Source organism: Primulina tabacum, chromosome 12, assembly GCF_025594145.1.
Source record: "Primulina tabacum isolate GXHZ01 chromosome 12, ASM2559414v2, whole genome shotgun sequence".
In the NCBI taxonomy this organism is placed as follows: Eukaryota; Viridiplantae; Streptophyta; class Magnoliopsida; order Lamiales; family Gesneriaceae; genus Primulina; species Primulina tabacum.
The window spans coordinates 6,976,842-6,988,852 of NC_134561.1; the positions used below are offsets into that span (position 1 = coordinate 6,976,842).

The 12,011-nt window shown below is 37.9% G+C and overlaps 1 protein-coding gene across 1 annotated transcript; it reads left to right on the forward strand.

Annotated features, from left to right (window-relative positions):
- The first annotated feature begins 10,827 nt into the window (after positions 1 to 10,827).
- LOC142520182 (uncharacterized) lies at positions 10,828 to 11,385 on the forward strand. The gene has a single exon (XM_075623183.1). The coding sequence runs from the start codon at positions 10,828 to 10,830 to the stop codon at positions 11,383 to 11,385; it is 558 nt and encodes a 185-aa protein (XP_075479298.1).
- The last annotated feature ends 626 nt before the right edge of the window (positions 11,386 to 12,011 follow it).

Here is a 12,011-nt window from a genome sequence, read left to right on the forward strand (position 1 = left end):
TGCTGCAAAGATCAAGCTTAGCTTGTCGTGTTGGTATATCAGAAAATAGAAGGTTCAGGCTAAATGCGTGTTTCAGGGTTTTGGCGAGTATAGTGAGTCACGTTTGAGTCCTGGTTTCACAAAATCTGCTCAAACCGCTGAACGCGTTCGATTTATTTCTGCACATATGATGTGACACAATTTACAGTTCTTGCAATTTTTAATTTTCCGGTGCGTTTATATTCTGCCAGACTGATGATAGATAAATTTTGCAAGTTGTAATAATTATTTGGTATCATAACAGCACTCCGACACTTGACTAGGGAAACAGAGTGACAAAGACTTTTGTCGTTTTGTCAGTAATAAAACGAGATTAGATAATAATAGTAATAATAATAATAAAACGAGATTAAATAAGTTTGTGGCAATGCATGTTTATATCTTTCATGAAACTGTAAAGAGCGTTAATTTGTTTACAAATCTACAATATATTTGTGGAATGCATCGTATTAAGTGAAAATTTGAAAATAACAAGGCATTTGAAAGGCAAGATACCTTTTTTTATTCAAAAGTTGGTGCATGTCCACGGGTAATAACAGTTTACTGGTCTGTGAGTTGCTTATGTTTTGGTTTTTTGTTGTCCCTGTATTATATGAGAACTGAGAAGTCAAACCAAGTGTGTATCCCTCAAAGTGGAGGCAGAAAAACTTGTTGGCCATGGTTTTGAGTTGCATTGCTCGAAAGTTGTCTATACAGGTTTTATTTTTGGATGCTAGCAGAATCCCTATCCAAGTGTGTATCCCTCAAAGTGGAGCCAGAATTTGATTTCTAGGATTCGGGATGCCCTGAAAGTGGCAATAAAACTCAGAAGTTTAAGAGATTGGCAGCCTGAGGGGCATAAATCGGGATTTCGAATTGCAGCAGATGACTCCTTGTGCTTTAATAACAGGTTTTTCTATCCCGATATGCTTGGCTTAAGAAATAATTTTAGAAATAATGACTTGTTTATATAGTTACTTTGTGTTGCAATGTTTTGTTGTTTAAATATTGAAGCATCTACGTACTTGGCTCTATGATTGTTTACTAAGTTGATACTATAGTTGCAAGCCTTTTTTATTCTGAAGAATAGATGCAATCCTTTTAGGGCTTTTTCTATTGTTGTGTGTATAATTGTTATCTTTTTCACTTCTGATTCCCAAAATGAAATTTTTGTTTGGGAGTTCATTATATGAATTATTTAGTATTTTGACATTTTGGTAGAAAATATGATTTTATCAACATCAGTGATTCCCTGCTTCTAATATGTCTGAGCAGCGTTTCAATATCTGTACTTATTGATATAACTGCAGAAATGTCAGCGGTGCTGCGAACTGGGTTGGTGTGACCTAAGTAATTGCAGCGGCATAGTTTCCTCTTTTAATTGCTATTGGATCGATAGCAACCAATTGGCACCATTAATAGAGTGAATGCAATTTCTTCACTTTTCCTTTATTTTCTTGTTTTCTTTTAGGTAGCTTCTATTTGTAAGTTAGTATTGAATCCGCACAATTGTTATGCAAATCAATTTATCATCGCTTTATAGTTGCCCTTTATCTATTGGTAAATTCCCATCTCGAGATACTTCCATATGACTTCTACATGTTGCATAAAACTGATTTGGTGCTTTGTTTTCATATGCTGCTAATATTGATCCCAGACTTAGCTTTGGAAATTCCATTCTTTTAGTCCAGAGGGTTGGATCAGTTTTTGTTGATGCTTAATTTTTTCGTTTCATTCATTTTGTCCTCGTAACGGTGAGACCATTGATTGTAAGAAAGCTTCACCTCACCAATTTTGGAGCATTGTCATCAATTTCATGAGATAGATGTTGTTCTCCCCTTGAATAACTGAGCCTAAATTGTTAGATATTTACGTCCCGACGGCCAATTACTATGTTTTGCATTATTGTTGAAACGTTCAATTGGCTGTTGGTTGTTTCATTTTTATTTGAAAGAAATGAACAGTCTCGATGTAGACAAGAAAAGATTGTTCCGATGTTTGCGATGCAAGACATTATGTAACAATTTAAACGGCCTTGAATTTGTTATTTTGCCAACTCTTCTGCTATTGTCTGTGTTGGATATAACAAACTGCTCTTGATTATCTCGCGTTGTTACAGGAATTATATTTTCTTCCATTGAAGGTTCGATTAAGTTTTGTGGAAGAATTCTTAGACCTCAAGCTGCCGCTGGTTGTAGTGCATATACCTGCTTATTTCAACGACTATTTCAGTCCAGGATTTTTCAGATGCATTAACAAAGATCTGGGAATAAAGATGACAGCGTGTCGCAAAGTTGTCACATTTATTCCCCGAATCGATATATAATTTGTTATGAAATGCTCTGGTGACTGAGAAGAGTGTCGAATTTCGACAGGAAGATGCCAAAATTATTGTTGAAGATTGGATAAGAATCCTATAAAGGATTTAATAAGATCACATCTATAAGGGTTTGATAAGATCATATCAATCATTTATGTTTAAATCTTTTATCCTTTATTTGTATTTTAAATATTTGGATAGTTTAAGATGTTAGCTTTAGGTTTCCTATTTTCTATAAGTATGGCTTTGTATTCAGCTTCTATTATGATGTGAAATAAATGATTCTCATCTTCACGATCTCTTCATAAAAACTCACATGGTATCAGAGCTTGCGGCGGCCGATCAATGACAAAATCTGGGATAGCCTCCACTTCTGAAGCCATGACTCCAGCACCCACTCTTCAGCTCATAAGTGACGCATCGCCCCTCTCCATCACCTGCCATAAACTTAATGGCAAGAATTTCTTACCTTGGTCACAGTCCGTATTCATGTACATATGCGGCCGAGGGAGAGAAGACGTCCTCCCAGGTTCCGCAACACGCCTCGATTCCACCAATCCATACTACAAGACGTGGAAGGCTGAAAACAACCAAGTCATGGCTTGGTTAATCAATTCAATGATCCCTGAGATTGGGGAGAATTTTCTTCTTTATTCTTCTGCCTTGGAGATTTGGGACGCTGCCCGTGAATCCTACTCCTGCATCGACAATACGGCTGAGCTTTTTGCAATTGAATCGGCTGTACACGATCTCCAACAAGAAGACTCCACAGTGACCGAGTATTTCTCCACTCTTACTCACAATTGGCAAACCATCGACTTGACCGAGACGCATGATTGGAAATGCTCCAAAGACGAGAAGCTGTTCAGATCATTTATCGAAAACAAACGAGTCTTCAAGTTCCTCATGGGCCTCAATAATAACTTCGATGATGTCCGAGGCAGAATCCTTAGCACAAACCCACTGCCTAACCTCCGCGCATCTTTCTCAGTGGTTCGCCAGGAGGAAAGTTGACGAAAAGTGATGCTGGGCTCATCACCACAACCATCTGATAGCTCTGCCCTTGTTGTTCAACACCAAAATAACTCATCAACTACTGATGTTACAACCTAGTAAGGATTTCGTCACGGACAGCCTCCAAACAAGACAAAAGGAAAAATGATTCCGGGACGTCCTTGGTGTGAATTTTGCAAGAAATCAAGTCACAATATCGATAGTTGCTAGAAGATACATGAGAAACCTGCGGATTGGAAACCAGCCAGAGAACGTCGCGCTCACAGTGTTGTCTCTGAGCAGCCCTCATCTACAGCAGCACCTTTCACCAAGGAACAATTGGATGTTCTCCAGAAGTTTTTCTCCTAGCATACGACACCATCCCCATCTTCTGTTATCGGCACGGGTAGCACAGCTATTCCAAGTGATATTCCCCTTACTCTTACTTCACAGACTGATTTATCGAGTTACTGGATAGTAGATTCTGGTGCTTCAGACCATATGTCCAACCAATTGCAAATGTTCACATCTTACAGCCCCTTACGGGCCCCTCAATCAGTTCGAGTTGCAGATGGTTCTTGTACAAAAGTACTTGGTTCGGGTTCAATTTGGTTATCCCCAGAATTATGCTTACATAACGTATTATTCGTTCCCGCACTTCATTGTAATCTGATGTCTGTCAGCGCCTTGAACAAGAAATTACATTGCTCTGCAATTTTTTCAACTGACTCATGTGTTTTTTAGGACCTGGAATCGGGGAGGACGATTGGCAATGCTGAATGTTGTGCAGGTCTCTACCTATTAAAGATGAAGTCGCCCTTAGAGTCCTTATCTTCCGATGCCTCTGGCCATCATACTTCCGCAGTACAGTCCTTTATAGATAACAAAATTATGTTATGGCACTATCGTCTGGGTCATCCAAATTTTTTGTATCTCAAGAAACTATTTCCATCATTAGTGAATAACGACACTTCTCATTTACCTCATTGTGATATTTGTCAATTTTCAAAACATACTCGCAAATCGTTCAAACCACAAACATATACACCATCAAAACCCTTCTCTCTAATATATAGCGATATTTGGGGACCTTCTCGTGTAAAAAACATTACGGGTACTCGATGGTTTTTATTATTTGTAGACGATCATACTCGTCTGTCTTGGGTTTTTCTCATGCAAGACAAAAGTGAGACGTCTACAATTTTTAAAAAATTCTCCGCCATGATACATACACAATTCTCAATTGATATTCAAATTTTACGAACTGATCGGGCTCGGGACTTCTTTAACACAGTTCTTGGAGACTACCTAACCACTCGGGGAATCATTCATCAAAGCTCCTGCGTTGATACACCCCAACAAAATGGTGTCGCAAAACGAAAAAATCGCCATCTTCTTGAGGTAGCTCGTTCTTTATTGTTCACACATAATGTTCCTCATCATTTTTGGGGTGAGGCTGTTTTCACAGCCACGTATCTCATAAATCGTATGCCTTCTAGAGTTCTTAAGTTCCAAACACCTCTTCAATCTTTCCTTGGTATCTATCCAAACTCACACTTAATTCACCATATTCCATTGCGTGTCTTTGGGTGTGCATCATTTGTGCATATTCATTCCCAGCATAGAAGCAAACTTGACCCGCGTTCAGTTAAATGCATTTTCCTGGGGTATTCATCCAATCAAAAGGGGTACAAATGTTATTCCTCAACCATAAAAAAATTCTACAATACCATAGATGTCACCTTCACTGGGTCTGAACCATTTTTTCACCTTCCTCAGCTCAGGGGGAGCAGGTGATTAATGACCTTCAGAATCTGGATCCTATACAAATAAATATTGATGATCTAGACCCAATAAACACTACCTCACCAAATCATTCCCAAATTCTCCCTTTTGATCATGTTTATACTCGTAGGAAGTCTCCTCAAGATCAAACACACAATCAGCAAACCAAGAGCACTCCCTCAATTCCAGATCCTCTGGAAAACAATCAAGGTACGCCAATCTCCAACTCACATAATATTGATGATAGACCAATTGCATTAAGAAAAGGTACCAGATCGTGCACCTAATATCCTATAAGCAATTTTCTCTCTCTTGATCTATTGTCTCCTGCATATCGAGCTTTTGTTGTTAATTTAGACCAAGTACAGGTCCCATCAAACATCACTAAAGCCCTGGAACATCCACAATGGAGGGCTACGGCCTTTGACGAAATACATGCTCTTGAGAAAAATAACACTTGGCAGATCACGGAACTCCCTCCTGGAAAACGAACGGTTGGTTGCAAGTGGATTTTCACAATCAAACATAAGGCTGATGGGAGCGTTGAACGATATAAAGCAAGACTAGTAGCAAAAAGGTTTACTCAGACATATGGCATTGATTATCAAGAGACATTTGCACCTGTCGCCATGCTAAATACGGTTCGTGTTCTCCTATCTATTGCTGCAAATCTAGACTGGTTCCTTTATCAACTTGATGTCAAAAATGCCTTCTTAAATGGGGATTTGGAAGAGAAAATCTACATGTGTATTCCACTGGATTCGAATCCAAGACAACGGCCAATAAATATCGGTTAAAGAAATCTCTTTATGGTTTAAAGCAGTCTCCTAGAACTTGGTTCCACAAGTTCACGAAAAGTATTGAAAGAAAGTGGATACACACAGTGCCAATCAAATCACACTATGTTTGTCAAGCATTCCAACCCAAACAGGATTTCTGTTATCATTGTATATGTTGATGATATTATAATTACTGTGAACCATGAAGAAGACATCACTCAAGTCAAACAACTACTCTCAAGAGAATTCGAGATGAAGGATCTAGGGCAGATGAAATATTTCTTGGGAATAGAAGTGGCCAGATCAAAACATGGAATTTTTATTTATCAAAGGAAATATGTCCTTGACCTTTTGAAAGAGACTGGGCTGTTGGGATGCAAGCCTGTTGATACTCCTATGGATCCAAATATAAAACTTGGAAAGAATGAGGAAAGTCCAAAGATCGACAAAGTGCGATATCAGAGATTAGTAGGCAAACTTATATACCTATCTCACACAAGACCTGACATTGGATTTGTTGTAAGTGTTGTCAGTCAATTCATGAACAATCCAACTGAAGAACATATGGATGCTGTTTTTCGTATATTGAAGTACCTCAAAGGATCCCCTGGAAAGGAACTATGCTTCCAGAAGACAGCTCTAAGAAACATACAGGTATACAGTGATGCTGATTGGGCACGATCTTCCACTGACAGACGATCCACATCTGGGTATTGCTCATTCGTATGGGGCAACCTTGTAACTTGGCGGAGCAAGAAACAACCTGTGGTAGCAAGAAGCAGTGCAGAAGCCGAGTTTCGGTCCTTGGCCAATGGTACATGCGAAGGGATATGGATACAAAGGTTATTGGCAGAACTGAAAGTAGGGGGCATCAAGTGATAGAACTATAGTGTGACAACCAAGCTGCGATAACTATTGCCAAGAATCCAGTTCATCATGATCGAACTAAGCACGTCGAAGTCGATCGTCATTTCATAAGTGAAAAGCTTGAGAAAGGGACTTTGAAAATCTGTTATGTCCCTAGCCACTCACAAGTTGCAGACATTTTAACTAAGGCCTTATACCGACCAATCTTTGAAAACTTGGTATCCAAGTTGGGCATGATCAGCATATACAACCCAACTTGAGGGGAGTGTTGAAGATTAGATAAGAATCTTATAAAGGATTTTACAAGATCATATCTATAAGGGTTTGATAAGATCATATCATGCAGTTTATGTTTAAATCTTTTATCATTTCTTTGTATTTTTAAATATTTGGATAGATTAAGTTGTTAGCTTTAGGTTTCTTATTTTCTATAAGTATGGCTTTGTATTCAGCTTCTATTATGATGTGAAATAAATGATTCTCATCTTCACGATCTCTTCATAAAAACTCACATGGTATCAGAGCTTGCGGCGGCCGATCAATGACAAAATACGGGACAAAATCTGGGATGGCCTCCACTTCTGAAGCCACGACTCCAGCACCTACTTTTCATCTCATAAGCAACGCATCGCCCCTCTCCATCACCTGCCATAAACTTAATGGCAAGAATTTCTTACTTTGGTCAAAGTCCGTATTCATGTACATATGCGGCCGAGGGAGAGAAGGCGTCCTCACAGGTTCCGCAACATATTGCTGAAAACCCAATGATTGTTAACTTCCAATGTTTTAAAATTTTAATAACACATATCCCCGAGTTACGGAGAAAGGGTATGTGAACAAAATTTGATAATATGAGAATATGTGCTCAAGATTTGAAAACATATGGAAATATATTATTTTTTCGCAAGTGGTTTTTAGCAATCTCGTGATATACAGGGATCTTTTCTTTTTTTTTCACAGGTAATATTCAATTAAATTATACACCGGGTATTCCTAGTCCAGTTTACCGTGCATGTAACTGGATCTTCCTAAATACACTGATATCTGGTTTTTCATTCCTATTTTTCACCATATGCATGTGTCATCCTGCAATATTGGCGCTTGTCTGTTTTATCCCAAGGGAGGCGGCCATCCAGCCTTGCACTTTATAATCTTCTTAGTAATCCAAAATTTGCCAACGTGCGAAATCACCAAGCAAGCATATTTGGGTCCGTCATCTGCAGATTTAGTCACATGTAATGCCAAAAAAAAAAAAAAATTACTGAAGGAACGTTGTAAGATTACAAAAATATTTGATCCGTACTAGCCAATTAAACAAATGCTTTGTATAAGAAGTAAATATAAAATATAATAAAAAGATTAAACATCTATTAAATCTTTATTTATCTGAGGGATGATTCCTATATGAATTTATTTATATGAAATTATTTTATAATGATTTTTAAATTTTTTAATATAAGTTTTTAAAAATTTACAGGATAGTCTTTTTTTAGCAAATTTATGGTATATTCTAATAGATGAGGAATGTATGATATATTTATGATATGTTGTACTAGTGTTAGGATCGTTGATGTGTTGCGAAGGTTGAATAAATATTTTAAAATTTTCTTTAAAAGTTTGAGCTACCTAAGTTGCACATTTTTATCATAAATCGTAAAAATACATATTATCATCAAAATAATCATAATAAATCATAAAATATCATTCTACAAGCATTATGATCCTTTGTGACGCTGCCAAGCGTTTTCGTATTTTCTTAAGTGTAAAAAGACCGTTTTGCTCCTGGACGCAAAAATTCTCGATTTTATCTCTTTCTCACTTTTAACGACATGGGATTATTCTAAATAATTATTTAAGCTTAAATATAATTTTTCATAATTTTATGAAGCTTGAAACTAGGCTTTTCAATTAATTATTTAATTAGCGTTTCGTGAGGCGACTAAATGTCGGATAAATCCAAAACTCAATATTTTGATCCTAAATTTTAAACATAACATTTTTTGTTCTACCCTTCCAAGGCATGAACCATACCCGTGGACCCATGGATTCAATTTTTGTTCTTTAATTTTTGAAATTGACCCTTAACCGATCAACCCGAGCCATCTCCCGATTTACTCGAGCCACGCCCGAGCCACCTCGAGCCAAACCCTAGCCAACCCATCTAGGCACCCTCCTGACCAAGCTCAAGCCCCTGAACCTAGCCCTGGCTCGTTCAAACTCACCTGGAACAGCCTACTGCCCATGACCCTTTGTGTGTGCGTGAGTTTTGGTGCACTAGGACTCCTACTCTTTCTAGGAACCTTACAGCCCCTAACCATCTACCAGCACTGACCCTCACCGAGCCCAGACCACACCCAAACTCGACCCAGACCAGCCCCAGCCCTGGAACCCCAAGCACGAAGCTCTGAACTCGGAAGACACCAGCTGCGCTACTTGGAGTGCCCCTCGCTCCTCACATTTTGATCGAGCCAGCAGTGACCCAAGCCACTCCAGCCCCTGGCTCGACCCCTGCCCATCACCCTAGGACCCTGGTGGACCACCTAGCCCAGCTCCAAACCGAGCCACACCTTGCAACTCTCGGCCACCCCAGAAATTACCTGCGCGTGAAGATTCTTCTCACGCTAGGACTCTTCCAGCCAACCTAGCACGAGCCCTACCCGCCCTAGGACCCAACCCAACCTTCGAACCTGACCCTTACCAAGCCCCCAACCAGCCTTGGCCAGCACCCCTGACCCCATGTAAAAGAACGAGCCACTTGAGCCACACATGCACATAAAACTCAAAAACTCACGGTTCTTTATTAGCTTTTGTCCCACGGTTCCAGCTTGTTCTCTTGATTAATTTACCATGTTTTGGCCCTAATATATTCATATTTTTATCATGTATTGGCAGCTTAACCCTTGGATTCATAACGTTTTTCGAATAAACGTAGAATCGTCGCGTTTTTGAAAATATACGCTCTACCGTAAAAATAATCCAACCATCATATTTTTCATGCATAAATAATTAAATCAAACATATTATGATTTGTATGATGTTTAAAAAAGAGTTTAGGAACGTGCCTTTGCGTTTATAACGCTCGAATTTTCAATCGTCGGCGAGGAAGGACGAACAGGCGACGAAGAACACAAGCTTTCTTCTCCTTATTTTTTTCGAGATTTGTGTGTGTGTGAGTGAGTGTATTTCGGATGCTGATGTGAGGAATTATGAGGTTTCAAGGACCTAGGTAGCATATTTATAATTTAATTTGCAAGTTAAATGGGCTTTGGTTTTGGGCTTGCAATTTAAGGGTAATTGGGCCTACTTAAATTAATTAAATTGAGCCCTATAACACTTAATTAATTAAAACATAAAAGTTTATAAAATTAGTTTCCATAAAATAAATATTTTTGATCTTTTAAAACTTCTTGTTTGCCTAAAACCGGCTTCCCGGGAAAAATCAAGCTCGATTCGTAAAATAATTCAAACTCCAATATTTTTAGGAAAATTAAATCATTTTTAAATCATATTAGGAAGCCTTGCCATTAATTAATGAAAAATCTTGATCGTCCCCGGTCTCTTTTCCCCTGCCTATTATCGAATTTTTCGGGTAAAATCCTTAATTTCATGAAAACATGTCACATAATCATTTATTCATGCAATCATACATTTAATCATATAATAAATATCATACAAGCATTTAAAATCAATTAAATAAAATAATTGAGCAATTAAATAAATATAATTTTTACGTAGACTGATTTTTCAAACGTTACATTATCAGTCTCCCTGGTTTGTGCTTCGCAAGCTTCCAATTTCACCACAACCCGGGCTCTAAGATGACCCGAGCACTTCTGTGGTATCACCAGAACCCCTCTCTTTGATGGTGGATCGCTTGCTTACCAACTCCAAATTCTACTCCGATGTGGTCTCCGACACACTGCTGCTTCATACGTACATCAAAATATCGTGGAAGGTTTGAATTATGTTAACCTTTCACGTAGTCGTATACAAAAATTATGATTTAGTAATTGATCTTGGGAGTCAGAATATAGTGAATCGGTCTTGCCATTACAGAAGCAATATATGGTTGATGATACAATTTCCTGGATGGACAGTTGGTTCAGTGGCACTGGAGGAGTCCGCAAGGCGCATGAATTCTTTATAAATAGAGTTGGTGAATGGCCTTGGAAACCTCTGGTGGCACGGTCTTTCCTACTCCCTAAGCACCATTTCGTCCTTTGGTTATTTGCGCATGCTAAACTCCTTACTCGAGGTCGACTTGATTTTGTTGAAGATAAATCGTGTGTGCTTTGCAAAGGCGAGTTTGAAACTATGGTCCATTTATTCTTTTCCGTGCCCTTTAGCTCAAAAAAATGGGATGCAATTCGTGATTGGCTTGATACGAAGAAATTGATTGGCTCGGCTACCACAATCCTTCATGCCTTCAGAGGCTTTTACCATGGTAAGTCTATGCTTAACAAATTGAGGCTATTGGCGTGTGCTGCTACTATTTATCAGATCTGGAACGCGCGAAACCGAGCAATATTCGAGAATGAGACTACTTGTGTTGAAGAAACTATTAAGAAGATTAAAATTTTATGTCTTCACTGTCTACCAAATGCGATTAATGTACTACAGTAATCTAGAGAGATAAATGATTTGAGTTATGTATTGTGTATCTCTTCTGGGGATGTCCAGTATAGCGGTTCTTATATTAACTTTTTAATCATTTAATGAAATATTTTTTCATTTAAAAAAAATATATAGATGGATTTTTCTGATTAGATCCTATGTTATCCCTTGGACCGGGTATTTTAGTTGTGTGTATCAACCAATAGTTCATAGAACATGATTTTTGTGAGACTGTCTCATGAATCTATTTTCGTGAGACCAATCAACTCGATCAAATTTTGAAGTGGCAAATAATATTTTTATCATAAAAAATAATATTTTTCATTAATCAGATTGAATTAAAAATTTATCTTACAAAATTGATCTTGAGACCGTCTCTCGAGTGCTTAGGAAATACAAGATATTTGAATAGTATAATATTAGATTTAATGGTATAGATTTGAAGTTTAGCATAAAAATTTTGCGGAGAAATTTGTAAAATAAACATAATTGACGATTTTTTTAAGAAATGACATGAATACATTTGAGGATATTACTTAAAAAAAATAGCTCACCGAGATTTAAAAAAAAAAAAAAAAAATCCCCGCAAAAATTTGCTGTCTGATTTTTTTTTCCTTGAAAACTAATGCTGACCC